At 49.2% G+C, this 16,983-nt stretch overlaps 1 protein-coding gene and 1 long non-coding RNA gene across 4 annotated transcripts in view; one reads left to right on the plus strand and one right to left on the minus strand.

Annotated features, from left to right (window-relative positions):
- The window catches only part of Ccdc180 (coiled-coil domain containing 180), a 62,437-nt gene that overhangs the window by 36,721 nt on the left and 8,733 nt on the right, over window positions 1-16,983 (minus strand). For both annotated transcript variants that reach the window (XR_009226419.1, XM_046457240.1), the window contains exons 6-18: window positions 16,723-16,851; window positions 16,537-16,647; window positions 16,319-16,414; window positions 14,340-14,503; window positions 13,580-13,699; window positions 10,676-10,755; window positions 9,486-9,574; window positions 8,335-8,457; window positions 6,363-6,536; window positions 4,247-4,362; window positions 2,632-2,758; window positions 1,049-1,088; window positions 477-940 (exon numbers count right to left, since the gene is read on the minus strand). Coding sequence is in view for 1 of the 2 variants with exons in the window: in XM_046457240.1 (XP_046313196.1) it covers window positions 477-940; window positions 1,049-1,088; window positions 2,632-2,758; window positions 4,247-4,362; window positions 6,363-6,536; window positions 8,335-8,457; window positions 9,486-9,574; window positions 10,676-10,755; window positions 13,580-13,699; window positions 14,340-14,503; window positions 16,319-16,414; window positions 16,537-16,647; window positions 16,723-16,851 (1,833 nt within the window). In the remaining variant the exon portion in view is untranslated. The remainder of the gene's footprint in view (window positions 1-476; window positions 941-1,048; window positions 1,089-2,631; window positions 2,759-4,246; window positions 4,363-6,362; window positions 6,537-8,334; window positions 8,458-9,485; window positions 9,575-10,675; window positions 10,756-13,579; window positions 13,700-14,339; window positions 14,504-16,318; window positions 16,415-16,536; window positions 16,648-16,722; window positions 16,852-16,983) is intronic.
- On the plus strand, window positions 736-7,024 carry LOC124101328 (uncharacterized). Of its 2 annotated transcripts, none has more exons than XR_006854589.2 (3): window positions 736-1,103; window positions 6,088-6,156; window positions 6,459-7,024. It is a non-coding gene; the product is annotated as an uncharacterized LOC124101328 (long non-coding RNA). The 2 variants fall into 2 exon arrangements; XR_006854588.2 differs by lacking the exon at window positions 736-1,103 and adding an exon at window positions 4,288-4,410.

Here is a 16,983-nt window from a genome sequence, read left to right on the forward strand (position 1 = left end):
TTACAAGTGTGCAACCCTGGGCCCAGCGCTTTATGTTTTTTGAAGGATTTATGTTTTTTGGGGATTGAACTCAGGGGCACTCGACCACTGAGCCACATTCCCAGCCCTATTTTGTATTTTATTTAGAGACAGGGTCTCACTGAGATGCTTAGCACCTTGCTTTGGCTAAAGCTGGCTTTGAACTTGAAATCCTCCTTCTTCAGCCTCTAGAGCTGCTGGGATTATAGGCTTGCACCACTGTGCCTGGCCCAGCACATATTTTTGTTTAGTTTTGTTTTAGTTTTATATATTCTCCCCACCTATTATTATTATTTATTATTATTGCATTATAGTTGTACAGCCCAGAACTTTTCTAGTTATTTACATGCACCTCTATGGAGACCAGGTCAGGGGGACCCCAGTCTATATGAGAGGTTCACCCAGAGTGAACTCAGCACAGTTTCTCCTTCCCAAGAAAGAACCAGCTGCTGGCCTACCTCACACACAGACAATCTCTCTTGTTCTTCCTTTGCCGCCTCCTCCGCTTTGTTCTCCTCCTCCTCTTTTCCCTTTGCCTCCTCTTCCTCGCTCTCCCCTGCTTCCTCTTCCTCCTCTTCCTCCTCTTCCTCCTCCTCCTCTTCTTGGGCCCCCACACTTTCCTGGTTCAGGGAGGGTTTTGAGGAGTTCTCCCTGTCAACCTTCATTTCTTCTAATCCTTGCGGAGAGTCCTCTCTGGACTCGTACATCTGGTCACCGGATGCAGATCTGTCCTGCTGGCTCAGCCCGCTCTCTTCTGTGGAGGACTCCCGGTCCTGACCTCTTTCTTCTTCCATCTCCTCTGCAGGCCTCATAGAAACTGGCCCTCTGCTTAGGCTCTCCTCACTTCTGTACATTTCCACTTGGGCCCTGTGTCTTTTCTTCGGTTTCTTCATTTTCTTCAGGAAGTACAGTTCGTGTTTTTCTGTTGATGTCCGACACCAAAGCACAAGGAGAGACGGGTCACCCAGTGTCGCTGGACTGGGTTTCCCAGCCCACAGGAGCACAGGGACTCAAAATGTAAAAGTGTTACCTGGTTTCCTGAACTTGAAAATGACTTCCCCAGCCAAGTTCTACAAGGAAAAAACGTGAGTCACTGAAGGAACAGCACTGCCTTTCTTCAGAGTGCCACTTCTAAGGGTGTCACTTTTCTTTCAAGTAAAAGCAATTCTTCTTTCCCCCTCCCCATCAAGGTTTGATGCAGGCCTTGACCAGCTCCATTCACTGGGGTAATGAGGGCGTTTCCAACCCAGGGAACAAGATTTCCCCCGATTTCATGCAGGCTAACAACCCTTTACAGCGCACATTGGGAAGTAATGAAATAAAAGCTCATTCTGACATATTTTGGTAGTGATCTAGAGAAAAGGGAAGAAAAATGTGAGCTGAAGGGTGCAAACAAGGGAGAAAGAATCTGCTCTGGGAGCTGAACGGAGACGGACAGAATAAGCCTGGTCTCCGTGGTCTGGGAGTCTCATTGTTAACCTACCATTTCCTGTTTCACAAACTCTGGGTGAAGCTGTGGACATGCTGTTTTATGGACGATGGTGTGAGCTGTGGAGTTTGCAGGTCTGGACTAGAATCCCAGCTCCTTACAAGCAGAGTGGCCTTGGTCAAGTGCCTTAAACCCTGTGGGCTCTGTGTCCTCTCCAGTGAAATGGGGATCATAATGGTGTCCACACCTTTACTCAGGCAACAGAACCATCTCAAAGGGCAGACAATGAACTTGCCCTCCTACAGGCTGAGCCTCCGCCTCAACCCAGGTGACGTGGGGAACATTTGTTAGCAATCTGAGCAGGGATCCATCCCTTCTGCAGAAGAGCCGGGTACCCCATACCTGTGGGAAACATTCAGCCAAGTTTAGCTTCACTCTGACCAGGAAGGACTCTGGCTGGAGATGGGGCGGGGAGCCACTCTGGAGTATTCAAAACAACCCCTCCCAGGGCTGTATGAGCTTACCCGCAGCATTTACTGTGCCTAAATTATGTGCAAGACCCAGGGCTAAGGGGAAATCAGAGTTGAATAAAACACACCCTTCAGGAAACACATTCTGATTGGGTGTTCTGGACTCTTGGATTCAATAGTAACTAAGAATAAATGAATTCAGAGAAGAAGTGGCAGTGCAGGAGGAAGGAGAGACAGAGTTCGGTTGAGAGCAGGTAGGATCCTTGCCCTGGTAGTGAACTGGGAGTATGGGATGGGTTTTGGACCCAAGAGACAGAAAATCCCAGCACAGGGAGCAGGAAGAGAGAGGGCTGTGAGCGGGGAGCCAGTAGGATTCAGGGCGGAAGGTGGAGAGGGTGTCCCTGGTCACCTAGGAATAGTAAGCTGGGTCTGCAGAGTTGGTGAGGTCAGCGTGAGTAGGTTGGGACTACCATATAAATTAGCCTTTTCTTTGTAAGTCCATGCAACCCAGGAGCCTGTCCACCTCTTTTAAACTCAGAAAGAGATGGTCCCTGTAGAGACGCCTTCCGCCTCTCTCTCTTTGCCGTCCAGACATGGATTTGCACTCTGCAGTGTTAGGCATGACTTCCAAAGATTGGGAAGTCCAGACTGAGAGGCTTCCTCTCCCCTTTGCTTCTTCATGAGAGGCCAGGGGTATCGTTTCCCTCTCCATACCTGCTCAAAGATTTCACGAACAAAGAAATGTTGGCTGAGGGTGGAGCTGTAGGAGTTGAGTTCTTTCAGTACGACCACTGGATACTCCATCACTTCCTTGGTCAGGATGCCATGAAAACACTCATACCTGGGAGGGAGGGAGGGAGGAAGGTGAGACCACAGTCTAAGGGGAGCTCGGCTGATCCCAGCCAGGAGCCATGCCCTTGACCCCAACAAGGTGGGCGGTGATCTGGCAATTAGCTCTGCACAGAGCTGTTATGTGTGCGGGGATCCCTTTCACAGAAACAGTCCTTGATTTGTTTTACTATGTTTCTGATCATAAGGGGAAGGAATACATGCTCTTTGTAGAAAAATATAGAAAATAAATGAGTTTTCTGCTTGTCAAGTGGATCCCCTTTTCTTGTCCACTGTCTTCTCTCTGACCTCAGACTTGACCTACATTATCCCACCAAGTCCTCAAACATTCCAAGGCCCAGCATTTTATGTTTCTCAGGTAAGGAGACCAAAGCTCAGCAGGGACTGACTTGCCCAAAGTTATACTTCTGGATCTAAGTACTGAAATCAACTGGAGTGCAATTTCATTTATGTGAATAGTCCTTACACAGAATTAGTTGTACAAAAGCACAAAGATATAAGGAAGTTCACAAAAACTGCTGGTAATACTGTACTGACAAACCAGAACCAACTGAAAAGAGCTAATCAATCGTGAGATGGTAAAATCATTACAAAGTACCAGTAGTGATAAGTTCTTTTTTTTTAACTTTTTTTTAAAGAGAGAGAGAGAGAGAGAGAGAGAGAGAGAGAGAGAGAGAATTTTTAATATTTATTTTTTAGTTTTTTGGCAAACACAACGTGTTGTTTGTATGTGGTGCGGAGGATCGAACCCGGGCCACACGCATGCCAGGCGAGAGCACTACCGCTTGAGCCACACCCCCAGCCCAGTAATAAGTTCTTTGTGGTCATTTAAAAATTGAAATTTATCTGCAACTATACAACAATTTACATAATATAATCCATTCTTTATTTTAAAAATGTGTCTGTATCCACATATATGTCCATTAAAAGGAAAAGTTGGGCAGGAATGAGGGAGAAATCCGTATGTTTGTAGTCGTTGACTTCTTTTCCCTTTCACAAAGAGCATGCATGTTTAAATTTTTAAAAAAGGGGCCCAAGGTCTTGACTTTAAACTGCATTGCCTTGAAACTTCTCTCCACAAACTTTCCAAGACTCTCCCTAGAAGCTTCTGTATTGGCTTCAAGCAGAGCTACAAAGGACTATGATGATCTCCAATGCTGGAGCCACAGGATTGAACCCAGGGGCGCTTAATCACTGAGCCACATCCCCAGCCTTTTCATTACTTTGTATTTTGAGACAGGGTCTCACCAAGTTGCTTAGGGCCTGGCTAAGTTGCTGAGGCTGGCTTTGAACTTGCCATCCTCCTGCCTCAGCCTCCTGAGCTGCTGGGATGATAGGCACGCATCACCATGGCCTGGCATACGACTATAATTTTTATCTTAAACTTGCTGGGCACACCTAGCCTCCTGTTCAGGCTGCCTGTGACCTGAATGTGAATCCAAGCCATCCCCACCTGTCTTCTGGATTCTGGTCAACCTACCTCGATTTCATGCTCTTCAGAAAAGTTTTGGCCTTTTCCAGGTATAACTTCAAGGCTTCTTCATGGTTTTGCTGTCTCAGTTGGTCCAAGAGCTTATCAAGGTTGGCCTCCTGGGCCTGGCAGCCTCCCCAAAACAAGAGGAAGCAAATATGAGTTCCCAGAGTGTAAGTGACATCCAGAACTCCTGCCCCTGGAACTGAGGTCTAGGCAGCTGGGGAAGGCCAGGACTTCTTGTCCACAAAAGGGGAACCGGATCTATTACTGCTCTGTCTCTCTGCTATAGACTTCTGGCCTCCCCTCTGTGCCTGAAATGTTCTTGCCCATTTTATTTCCCCTAAGACCCAGTTCAGGTGGGACTCTTCAGGAACATGTCCCTCACCCCCACCCAGTGTGGTCAGGTCTGGGCTACACATTCCCAAGTGCCTTCTCCTCCCTCTTTTTGTCATCATATTCAAGATCACTTGCTGATTCTGTCCCCCAACCCCTGCACTCCACCACCTCCTAGACTGTGAGGGCAGTGGGGGTAGGGACCAACTGATCTGTGGGGGTCAGAGAGACTGTCAGACACACATACTTCATTCCCATGTAATAGAGCCTGGAAATGATACCTAACATGTACATAATTTGCTATGTGAATTGTGGGAGGCTGTCGCACTATGTGACCAGCATTTTCCTTCCCTGATCAGTTGAGACTCTGTCCGTCTCTTCCCGTGATCTGGCCACATCAAAGTGGCCCTAGATGGCAGCCCTGATCTTGGAAGTCACAAAATGTCACAAAATGTGTCTTCATGCGTAGGCGTGCCTTCCTGCAGCTCCATGGGTAGAGCTATGCTCACCTGTTCCTTTGTGGTATTACCCCCTTGCCCTGTTTGGAATAGAATGTTCCATGGAAATGCCCTTTGTGTGTCCCCTTCTCTTGCTCTGCCTTTGGGTGTGGCCTTCCTAGATGTCAGTCAACCTGCTGACAGCAGACATCATGAAGCTAGACTCAGCCCTTTGAAACCTGACCCCTTGCCTCATTTGAATGGCTTCTCCTCAATAAAAGGGGTCAGCACATGCGCGGGCTTGGCTTCTCCTCAATAAAAGGGGTCAGCACATGCGCGGGCTCTCTCTCTTTCTGAAGACCCTTAAGGTCAGAGGAGCCATCACAGGACTCCCAAAGGAAAAGGTATCTCTGTCTCTTGTGTGGCTGTTTTGCATGACCCAGTTCCCCTGGAGTGACCCTGAGTGTTTCTGTCACCGGGAATGCAACAGTGAATGATATATATTTTGCTGTATTTTGCCCCAGTGAGAGGATGTGAGGTCTTATCAGACACCATGTATGAGAATTGGAGCCCTCCCCACCCCTCAGGAAAGTTAACATCACACCTTATCAGACTGTGTATGTAAGTTGCTGACCTCAACTATTGGACTACAAAATGCACATAACCCAAGAGTTGGGCTGCATTGTGAGCACTCAGGCTGCATAGGCCTTGAAGCTTTGAAACCACCATCTCGGCTGTGTTGGTGTCAAGCAAGTTTCTCCCAAGAAACCCCTTGGAGAACCTTCAACTAGACTTTACTTCCCTCAGAGGCCTGCTTCCACTGACTTGGGCAACTAGATGTTAATAATTTTGGAACTCACAAAGTAGTGAATGAACCTGGTCTATTGTGTGTATTCACACAATGGTTTCTCCACATTATTCTCCTCCTCTTCAAACACTGTGAGCAGACAAAAATATCTTTGTATAACAGTAAACTGTGATTTATGAAATCATATTTTAATCATTGCCTTATTTTAGTCATCCAGAGAGTATTCCTGATTCTACGTGTCTGTCTCTCCCTTGCACACTCTCTTACAGACAGGCTTGGTTCTGAAGACCCATCACACAACTGCAACCTTGTTCCTCCCATCTAGTCCTAGGATCCAGGTAAGCCTCAATTTCCCCATCCACATCCATTTTACAACTTAAGGGTTTGCATTTGGGTCTAGGATCTGTTTTGAGTTCATTTTTGTTTGTGGTGGGTTTTTCTTTTCTTTTTTTGCATCTTAATGCTGACTGAGTTTACTGGCCTGGCCTGGGGCAGTGTGGCCCATTCCTCATTCCCATTGGAGGTTACCCGGGCTTGGGGGCACCTGGTTTTCCAGGCTGTGCTTCTCCCGATACTGCTCCATATTCTTCTCAAGTTCCAGCTCCTGCTCTGACAGCATATTCTGGTGCATCTCCCATAGCTGCACAGCCTCGTGGAAATACCTGAAGAGGTCTGAGCTCTGCCACTCAGTCTGCTTGGCCAGGGCCTCGAAGGATTTCTGCAGGGAAAGAACCCAGAAAAGGTGCCTTACGGGTTGACTAGCCCAGGACCAGAAAGAGGCCTGTCCATGAAGCTCCATGTCTCCAAGGACTGGATATCACTGTCTGGGTACCATCCTTCAAGTTTGACATCTGGGTCACATCTGAGTTCTGGTACCTCCCTCCTGCCATACCCATCTGGGCCTGGGCACCTCTGTTCTCATCTGCACTGAACACCATACCTGCTGCTCAACCCCCATGCACCACCACCAACAACCCCACTTTAAAAATAATATTCATGTCTTATGTACCCATCCAGGTTACAGATTGGCAAATTATTTTCTGCATGCTGAGTGTGACCCTCCATCTATTTTGTTTGGACCTGTGAACTAAGCACAGATTTTCCAGTTTTAAATGGTTGAAAAAGTTCAAAAGAAATGAAAACAAAAGAAAAAATGATGTGAGAATTTTAAGAAATTCAAATCCCAGTGTCCATCAATAAAGTTTTTAGAACACTGCCATGCTCATTCGTGTCTGTATTGTCATGTCTGTAGTGTACCTCTTGGGGCTATGGAGCTACAAGCTGTGACACAGACCCGATGGCCTGCAAAGCCTAAGATAGGCACCATCTGGTTCTTCACAAAAAAAAAAAAAAAATGTGCTGACCTCGGCTCAACACTGTCAGTGTCTTGGGGCTGGGAATGTCTTACTCCTCCACAGTCCCCAGCACCCCGGGTCAGCAAGGGCTCAGGTGCACTCATGGCCTGAGATCATTTCCTGGAGTCTATGCAGCACCCATGTCAGGGGCAGCTGTGAGGGGCCAGGGGATACTTCTGGAGTGGCCAGTGGAGGAGGTCTGCTATGAGAAAGACTGGGGAGGGCAAGGGAGTGGACATGTATAGGGACGAAAGAGAGGCTGTCCTTGCTAAAAGCAGTGACACTTAGGCCCACAGATGTTCAATGGGTAACTAAAAGCAGGATAAAGCTTGGCATCTCTGTCTTCATTTTGCATCTCTCTCCTATATTAACTTCAACTTTGTGACCTGCTCAGCTCTGCATGTAGGTGCATTAGTCATTAAGGAATATTCATCTAAAAACTGGTAATACAAGTTTATTAGCCCTAAACTTACCTAACTTATTTTGTCCCATTCAAGATTTGCAGGGACATTTACAGCATCCTGATCCAGACCCCTGGAGTGGTGCCTAGAATCCTTCCATCACTGCCCTACACCTTCCAGGGCCACTAGAGCCTTGCAGACACATCACCCTACCCTGAGACTGCCCGCCTTGGCAGGAGCACCCATCTCATGGGAACCCAATTGTCCTTTCTAGGATCACTGGTCTGATCAATAAACATCTTGAGCAGCAAATGGAGACTGTCCCCTCAAGTGATAAGGACCTCTCCAGAGCCACCTTACAGAACCAGAACTGAGATAATGATCAGTCAGACCATAGTCTGACCTGACTGTTTAATTATGCATTACCTCTCATCCCCGCCAATTCTTTCTGTTTAAACCTGAAGCTCATGTCAGCACCCAGAAGACAAAACCGAGACACTCGATCTCACTTTGTCTTTCCAATGGGGCCATATTGATTAAAATTTCTTTCCTGCTTTTCACTGTTACCAGTTTTGCTTGTTTTAGCGGGCAAGTGGCAGGACCTGGATGATTGGAACCCCTGAGTCTGGCCTCTGGCCTATGACTTCTATAACAGACATAGCAGGGACACACAGTTGGAAGTCCCCAGATTTCTACTCTCCTTACAGCCTGGTGCCCCAGGGTAACACTCCCCACCTCCCCGTCCCTGTGAGCCACGCACATCCAGGAGCTCCAGCTTCCCCTCCACCTTGCTCTGGAGCTCTCCCACCATCTGGAAGAAGGTCGGGTTCACCAGGCTCTCCGCCTCTTCCTCAGTGAAGGACTTGCAGTCCAGCAGCTGCTTCTGGAGTGAGGGAGATCAAGGTGAGCCTGGCTTAGCGCCGCAGGCCCCCCAGGCAGAACTGCATCCTACAGGGGCCCCATGGGCTGCAAATCAGACGTGGGCTCCCTCTGTTGGGTGACAGAGAAAAACTGTCAGAGGTGCAAAGGGGGCAGCAGGTAGGGTCCTCAGGGCTTGGGTGCTCTACAAAATAACTAGGCTTTTTTTTTCACCTAAACTTACCAAGGAGGGAAGATGGGGATTTTTGTTGTTGTTGTTGTTTCTTATCCAATGATTACTATTTAGATTATTTAAAGAATTTAAACATGGAAATTCCAAGGAGAAATAATCAAGAACAGTTCTTCTCACAATAGAACGTATGTTTTCAAATTCTTTTAGGTATTGGTTTCCTGGAGTTGTTGGCATCGAAATGCAAACTTCAATGCCATTGTTCTTTTTTATTATCTGATTCTAGTTTAAACTTCTTTCTTTCTCCTCTGCTTGGAATAAATTCTGTTGCATAAAAGGATACTCAAAAAGGGGATATTTTTGCGAAATATTTCCCCTACCTCAGAAAACCAGTCACTGGCCTGAAGAGATTAGGGAGTGAACTCACTGTCTCACCTTGTCGTGAAGTATGCGTGGCCTGGGAAAAAGACGGGGCAGCACCCTCTTATGAAAGGGACATTGCAATAACCCGCAAGGTGCAACCTCCAATAATGAACAGATCTTGTGCTACTAGGGACGCGGTCGAGGGTAAAGCAGGAGGTGGCCTGAAAGTTCACAACTCCAGCTTACATGGGCTTCCTGGAGAAGATGGCACCAAGCTAAGCCCTAAGGGATGGCAGGGGCAGGTGGGGAGTTCAGGCAGAGGGAACAGCATCAGAATGCTCAGAGGTGAGTGGGTACCTGGGACTGGGAGGAAGGAACAAGAGCCTAGATCAAGGCTGAAGGGTGTGGGGGAGGGGTGAGAAGGCTAAGGAGGGACACATCAGGCCCCAGCATCAGCACATGTAGTTCCTCTTCCCAGGTCTGCAGAAAGAGGTGCCCACCTTGCATTTCTGCACACAGGCCAGGCACTCCTGCCAGCTCTTCTCGTACAGCAAGCGGATCCGCATCATGCAGTCCATGTGGTAGTTGTCTCCACGTGCAGAAAACAAAATAGGTCAGTCATTCTTCCAGAAGGAAGAGGGAAATGAAAAGAGTCCCCTCTGCACAGGAGGCAGCTCCCTGCAGCAAAGGCCTCCTCTGTAAAGCTGATTTAGGTGCAGATTGGCAGGTGGTCCCAATTCAGATTAGGGGCTGCTATCTCTGTCCTCACAGAGTTCCTAGGATAAGAACCTCACATAAGGAGCTCATGTCTATGTGTTCTGAATGCATGTGACCGAGAGAGTCCTTCTCTATCACTGGAGGACAATGACACCACTGACCTCACTGGGCTGCTGTGAGCCTCAAAGGAAATGGTCAAATTATTATAGATCATCTACAGTGAGGTTTGACAAACTTTTTCCACAAATGACTAGAGAGTAAATAGTTTTATTGCTGCCGTTCTGAGGTTTCTGCTGTCACGGCACAAAAGCAGTCAGACACAGCAAGCTGACCAAAGAACATGACTGTGTCCCAGTGAAACTTATTAGGAAACAGGCAGCCCGCCCTTGGCTGTAGTGTGGTGATCCTTGTTCTAGAACATTTTAGAACATTCCCTTTATGACTGAGTACCCTCTGGGTCTGCCAGGAACCCAATCTCGACTGGATGTCAGCCCCAGTAGGGAAGGGCCATTATTATTCCTCTTAAAATTCCCATTTTACAGAGGAGGACCGTGAGGACACAGGAGGCCTGGACTTCCTGAAGGTCACACAGTTGGGATGGAGCAGTGCTGGCTGTTAGCCTCGCTTTCTAATGCAAGCCCTCACACTCCCAGGTGCTGCTGTCAAAGGTGATCATGGGAGCTATCTCTAGTCTCCATGTTTGGATCAGAGGCCAGGGGTCAGTGTGGCGCATGGAGGCTGTGGGCGGGGCAGTGAGTCCAGAAGGTCCTGGGAGGGGTGGAGGGGGCTTTCTGGTCATCAGAGTGCACTATTCCCTTCCCTCCTTCCCAGGATGGAGGTGCCACCCACTTCCTCTCAGATTAATGACTTACTGGTAGAGCTACGACAAAGCCACTAGTTTGAACAGAGTAAAAAGCCACTAGTTGAAGAGAGTTCCGGAGAGATCTGAGAGATTCCTACAAACTTCACTCACCGAGTTCCTGGTTCAGGGCATTGAGAGAAGAATGCCACTCAGTCAGCTGAGCCATGTTGTAATTGGGGGGCAGGAGGTTACTGGGGAGGGAAGGTAGGACAAGTCAGCCCTGCACACTAAAAGGCTTTCTGCCACAATGGGTAGTGTCTTTGAAAGATGTATTATCAACTGAATACCGAAGGGACAAAGGACCTGCTGGGGACTTCCTGGTACCCAAAACCTAACTTACACAAAGGTCTTTCAATGTTAATATGAGTTTCTTTCTTAGAAAATGAAGTTGAATTTTCCCAGTGAGGGAAAAAAAAAAAAAAAACAACAACTGTTCACATGACTTGACCAAGGAAGCCTGCCTCTAGGAACCGAATGTGGGTTAACAATATAAAAACCTACAAGGTTTATGCATTAAGATTAAGCCTTAAGTTTTGCATCAATTAAAAACATGTAGTACCTATTAAAACCTATAATAATGATTTTTCTAAAAAATCTTCATACTCAACAGTAGGAAACCATCTTAAAAAACTGTGAATCCTCCTGTAAAGTCTAAAGCCAATGTGGCAGATTGAACCCCCCTCCCCCCACCACCATGTTGTTGGCTCCTCCCCTTGGGAGGTGGAGCCTCCTTCTGCAGCCCTGGAATCTGGGCCTGTCTGGATTGGCTTTGGCTAATGGGATGGTCAGCAAACAGAACAGGAAGAGGCTGAGGAAGAGCTGTACCCCTCTTTGCCCTCTGTTGCTGTGGTGACAACTTTAGGGGAAACTTGGTGAGTAAGGATTAGAAATCCTGTGCGCTGCTGTCATTGTAACTTTTCTGTTAAGCTAACATGACTCCAAAATACAAATTTTATTTTTTTGAATGATTATTTCTAAATAATATGCACATGTATTTTATTGGGGCCAAGAAAATCCATGGGGCTCCCCCTAGGCCTTTGGATAACTCCCTCTAGAGACCCTGGAGAATCTCAGCTAGATGTCCCCCGCTCTGTCATCAGGGCCACATGCCTCCCCCAGGGCTGTGTGTGCAGCGGTGAGGACCACCCCACCCCAGGCTATGGGGAACTCTGGAGGAAGGGCCTGCAGCTATGGGTTGGGATGGGGTTTGGGACTCTCCATGCTGCCTACAAGGCAGTTCCTTGGGACAACTTCTGTAGGGGGCACAGGGGTCATCTACAGTTTACTTTCAAGTCCCCCGTGCACAGATGGACCACAAACCAAGCCTTCCCTGCTGATGTTCACTGAGATTCTGTGATAAAGGCTTTGCCACTTTCTTTAGACTTGTGTGCTCAAGCCTGGCATTCGCTGTTCACACTTCTGGACACTTGAATCATGCCCTGACCTCACTTGTCTATGTACCCTCACTGTGAAGGACCCACTTGGTCCTGCCACCACCCACACTGCATCTGATTTACAGAGTTGCCCCTACTCCTTGCAGGTGAGGTCAAACGGCCCAGTTCCACCTGCAGACATGGCCGTTACACAGTGCCCCTGAGCTGCAGCCCGGAGTGTCCACGGATGCTTCTTCCCCCTTGTGTTGGGCCCCATCTCTGCCCTCCAGACAGGTAGCCAGACAGCCCCACAATTGCAGCCTGTGGGAGAGGTTTGGCAGGTCTGAGGGGGAAGCAGCCTGGAAATCCCCCTGGATTTTGTTTTTGAATGCCTAAGTTCTTAGGAGAGCCCACACATGGGACAAATGTTTGAGGGGTGTGAGCCTGGGGGACAAGGATTGTGCTGGGAACCAGCTGTCTTCTCCACTCAACAGAAAAGGGTGGGGGCAAGTGCAGGCACAGCAGGGCTGAAGGGTGCCTGGCAATGGCAACCTGGTGGCAATGTGGGGACAGCCTCAAGACCCAAGGCCCTGGAGAGAAAAGCTGCCCGAGCATGAGGGCTCAGGAAACAGCAAAATCCAACTGTCTGGAGGCAGGAGGGGCCCAGCAGCATCTGGGTGGATCTGGGCCGAGGACCATTCATCCCAACACTAGCCCTGGAACTGCACGAGATTCTAGAATTCAAGGGATGGGACCCCAAACCAAGTTTTCCCTAACTTAAAGAACCAGGGCTCAGAATCAGAACTACGTTAAATTATAGGAAACAACACAATCACTTTTGCTGCCTCTGGGATTTGTATCCACCTTATCGACTTTATACCTGGATCAAAATGTAGCTGCACGTGGGGCAGGAGCCATCTTCCTGGAGGAAATCCTCTGGCTCAAGCCCAGTGCAGTCCTAAAGTCATTTACTTCCTAGGAAACTTAGGAGCTCGGGAGAGGAGACTAGAAGAACTTGTGTTCCATGACTACCAGAGCAGGAGGGATGACTGAAGAGCCCAGGAGCGGGGGAACCTTTTCCCCACATCAAAGTCTCCACTCTGCAGGACCCTGCAAGTTCCATCTTGCTTCTGATGGCAGAGGCTACAGACTCCCTGGATAGTGGGCTTCTAGGATCTAGAACATTCAGTGGGCTGAACAGCTTTATTATTGGATCAGAGTTGGTGGATCCACATCTGGAGGGAGTGTCCACAGCCTCTAATGGGTCCCTATCTGATGGCTGTAGTCTCCTCACTGACTTCCAGGGCCTCCAGTGTAAGACTCTTCTGACCCAGGATTCCAAACTGCCTCAGGTCAAGGTCCAACCAATTACCCTGGCTCCCCAGGCCTGCATGCCCTGCTCCTCCCTCACTCCTGGACACTGCCTCGCGTCAAGCTCTTTGGCATGGCCACCCAGAGCTGCTTTCTGCAGCAAATGAGCTGTGTTCACTCTTGCCATGAGTCTGAGTATCCAGCGCCAGTACCAGAGAACCAGGAAATGGCCTGTTCTGGAGGACCTGCAGGGGACAGGCTAAGGACATACTATCTCCCCACAGGACACCTAAAGGTGCCTTTCCAAGTGACCCCTCCCTCCAGGCTCTACCAGATGGTGCAGAGGTGCTTCAGCCGCTTTTGCTGCAGGACCTCCTGGGCGGTCAGCATTTCCTCCAGCTCTTTCTTCACCACCGGAGGAGACTGGATATCCTCACTGGCCATGAACTCTCTGGGCAGCCAGACAGGTTGGCACCATGGAGAGGAGAGAGAGGAGGGGAGGCCAGGAGTGAGAAGGGAAGAGACTCATGGCAAGAACACTCAGAGCCCAGCACCCTGCCCTTCTCTGCCCACCTCAGCCTCCCCTCTGGGACACTGAGGAGTGGAGGAAGTCAGTGGGAGGAGAAAGGTGGGCAGGGATGCCACTGAAGTTCTGCCACCAACAGCATAGGATCAACAAGCTTGTCTGTTGGGAATCCTGACTGCTGCCGCCTGCTCTGTGACCTTGGGCAAGTCCCTGCCCATCTCTGTCCCAAGCCCAGTATCCCAAGTTATGAATAATAAGGAAAATTGGGAAGTGTACAGAAATCGGGCGAATGTTTTCCAACAATTCGTGCTGAGCTCAGAAAATGCTCGCAAAATAATGTTCACAAGAAAGTAAGCTCTAAAGCTGCGTATGCTACATGGGTCTAAAAATGTCTGGGAGAAACCGTGCCCAGGTATGAGCTGTGCTCCTCACTGTGGGGCGGGATCTTTACTCTTAACTTTTTGAGAAGCACTTCTAAACAATGACGAAATGGGCGGGAGCTGCCGCCAGCCTGTGGGCCCCTGTGAACTGGGGAAGAACAGCGGGCAGCGCTGGCATCGCCAACCTGAAGCTCTCCATCAGGGTCTCCTTCTTGAGAGCCTTCCAGGTGTCCACTAGGCACTGCCAGCGGTAGCGACTGTCAAGCTCCTTCTGTAGGGTGGCCTCCATCAGGTTCAGGGACAGTTGGGCGATGGCCCTCTGGTTGCCCAGCAGGGCATAGTTCATGACCTGTGGTCACAGGCAGGCAAGGCAAGGGTGGGATGGAACCCTTCAGGTCAGAGCAAGTCTCAGTTAAAGGGACAGGGAGAGGTGGGAGGGGACTGGGGAGGTGCAGGCCAGGCCTGAATGGGGTAGGGCGGGTCTGAGTACCACCAAGGTGTCAGCAGGCAAGGAAGCAGCCACAGACAGTGACAGGGATCTTCCTTGAAGCCTTAACCATGAACTTCAACCCAGCTTTCAGAACACATTGGGTTGGTTGTTAAAGAAGGTGGAAGGAGTGGGTGCTCTAGTGGGCTGTAAATGGTCACTGCTTTTTACAAATTTGTTCCAAAAGCAGAGTGCTCTTGCCATCAGGAACAAGCCATGTGTGGCTGCTTTGAGAACAGGGACCCACTGAAGCAGGAGTCAGACGTTCTTTGGTGATTCTCCAAGTGACTCTCACTTGAGTGCCTTGGCACGGGAGTAGGGACAAGCCTTCACTATGTGGCACTCTTCTGCCCTTTGGCAGTCCTATCTCTCAAATGAGAGTAGCTTCCCCCATTCTTCCCAGGCACAAGTAGAGTCCCAGATGCTGCCACACATTTCCCAAAGCCTTCTAGGGAGGTGAGGCTCTACCAGGCTCAATGGGCAAAAGCCATTGCTGCTTTTTGGTGGAGCTCATCCCTAGGCCTGCAGTTTAGCTGTGGGGATACAGCTATTTACAACACGGGGATTTTGTGAAATTAGATGAAATAAATGCATACAGAGCAAGCAGCAGACAGTGAGAAGAATAAGCACAGGAAAGACAGTGTTAAGTGTTACAGTGAGAAGAATAAGCACAGGAAAGTGGAACTCATGCATGATCTGGACACTGAAGACTCCAACTCTCCTGACGCACATAGTATCTAAAATTTAGGAGCTGCTCACTTATCAAAGAAAGCTACCACCACTGAACTCTCCTGCATCATCCAAAGTAATTATCCCCAAAGTCCTGGCATTAAGTAACATTATGCCCATTTTATGGATGAGGATCTTTTGGGCACAGGGTCTGAGCCATTTCAAGAGCTTCCACAATGGGCAGTGGAGAGGGAAGTCTGTGTCCCTTCCTCTTGTGCTTTGTCCAGGGCACCAGAAATAGGAGCCAGGCTGGACCCATCTGTGATTCTGAACATGGGCTCTCTTCAGGATGCTGTGCTGCCTGGAGGCTGTTATCTGGAAAGCCCAGGAGACCCACAGTAGCAAAATGTACCTCTGGTCAGCAAGAAGAAGAGACCTTGGGCTTTTCTCTGACTTTGGAGACACCGCGAACAACCCTGAATTGCTTATTTTCCACCACCAAGGGCAGCAGCTGAGGCCGCTGGGGGTGAGGGGCCAGAGTTAAGAGGTAGGCATGGTTGAGCAACAGACACTGCTGGTGGTGAGTAAGAGGACAGGTGACAGCTAGAAAAACCAAACAGCAGGTTGGGGTTGCTCCCGAGGGTGGAGATGGCTCTGGGACCACGACATCCCAAGATGATGACTCTATAGTGTGGCCCCCATGCCACTGCACACTGTGGCTCAAACTCGGCCCAGAAAGTGCCAGCTAGAATCTTCAGAGCTCAGAATCATGGCCCATGTTAGGCGTGCCTGCTTTAAGATGGTAGGGAAACAGAAAATGTACTTCGCAAAGGTTTCCATGAAAGTGCTTATAATCACAGAGCCTCAATTCCCATCGCAAGCAGCCCACCTGCATTACTTGGAAATGTCACAGATGAGAGCCCCACCACTCCTGAGACACAAAGCTTGGGGAACTGAGGTCCTAATCCTTCTCCCATGGGCTGGTTTCCACCTGGGAAACCCACTCACCGTGGCCTCCTTATCTATGAGCCTGTACACGTCGGGCTGCATGAGGTAGGACGTTTTCTCTATGATTTCCACATATTTCTTCAACACACTCTTCAGCTGGGGAGGACAAGATGCCAGTTAGTGACTCCCACTTCCCTGAGCACTAACAGAAAAGGGAAGGAGGGCCCTTAAACCCTGCAAGTGAGTGTCACCAAGGAGCCTATTTGCTGCCAACTTACCTTATCGCCTCTGGAGACCTCGAGGGACAGCAGCGCTTCGTCCAGTGCCTTAATCTCCTGCTTCTGGAGCACGAACACGTGGGCCACCTCATCCCACAGTTCCAACAGGGTCTGCACAAGGAGCTGAGTCAGGCTGGGAGCTTCAGAGTGGGGCAGGGGGAGACCCAGCTACAAAGGGACCCCTACTTGCATGGTGTAGTCCTCAAGGCTGTTGTCGTTTTCTATCTTTTTGAAGAGATGGTTGATGTTTTTGTCAGACTGGGACAGCTTGTTCAAAAACAGTTTCCCTGTCTCTAAGATCGGAGGTTCCATTTCCTGCAACAGGCCAGGAGGGTGACGGCATCAACATCCCCCAGGGATGAAAGGGCGCTTCTTGTAATGGGGGTGCCATGCCAGGCACAGTCCCATCTCACAAATGATCATGACTGCCTGGTCCTGAGGAGTTGG

Source organism: Marmota monax, unplaced genomic scaffold (genome assembly GCF_021218885.2).
Source record: "Marmota monax isolate L192 unplaced genomic scaffold, Marmota_monax_Labrador192_F-V1.1 WCK01_AAM20220418_F8-fsc00069, whole genome shotgun sequence".
NCBI classification, from domain to species: domain Eukaryota; kingdom Metazoa; phylum Chordata; class Mammalia; order Rodentia; family Sciuridae; genus Marmota; species Marmota monax.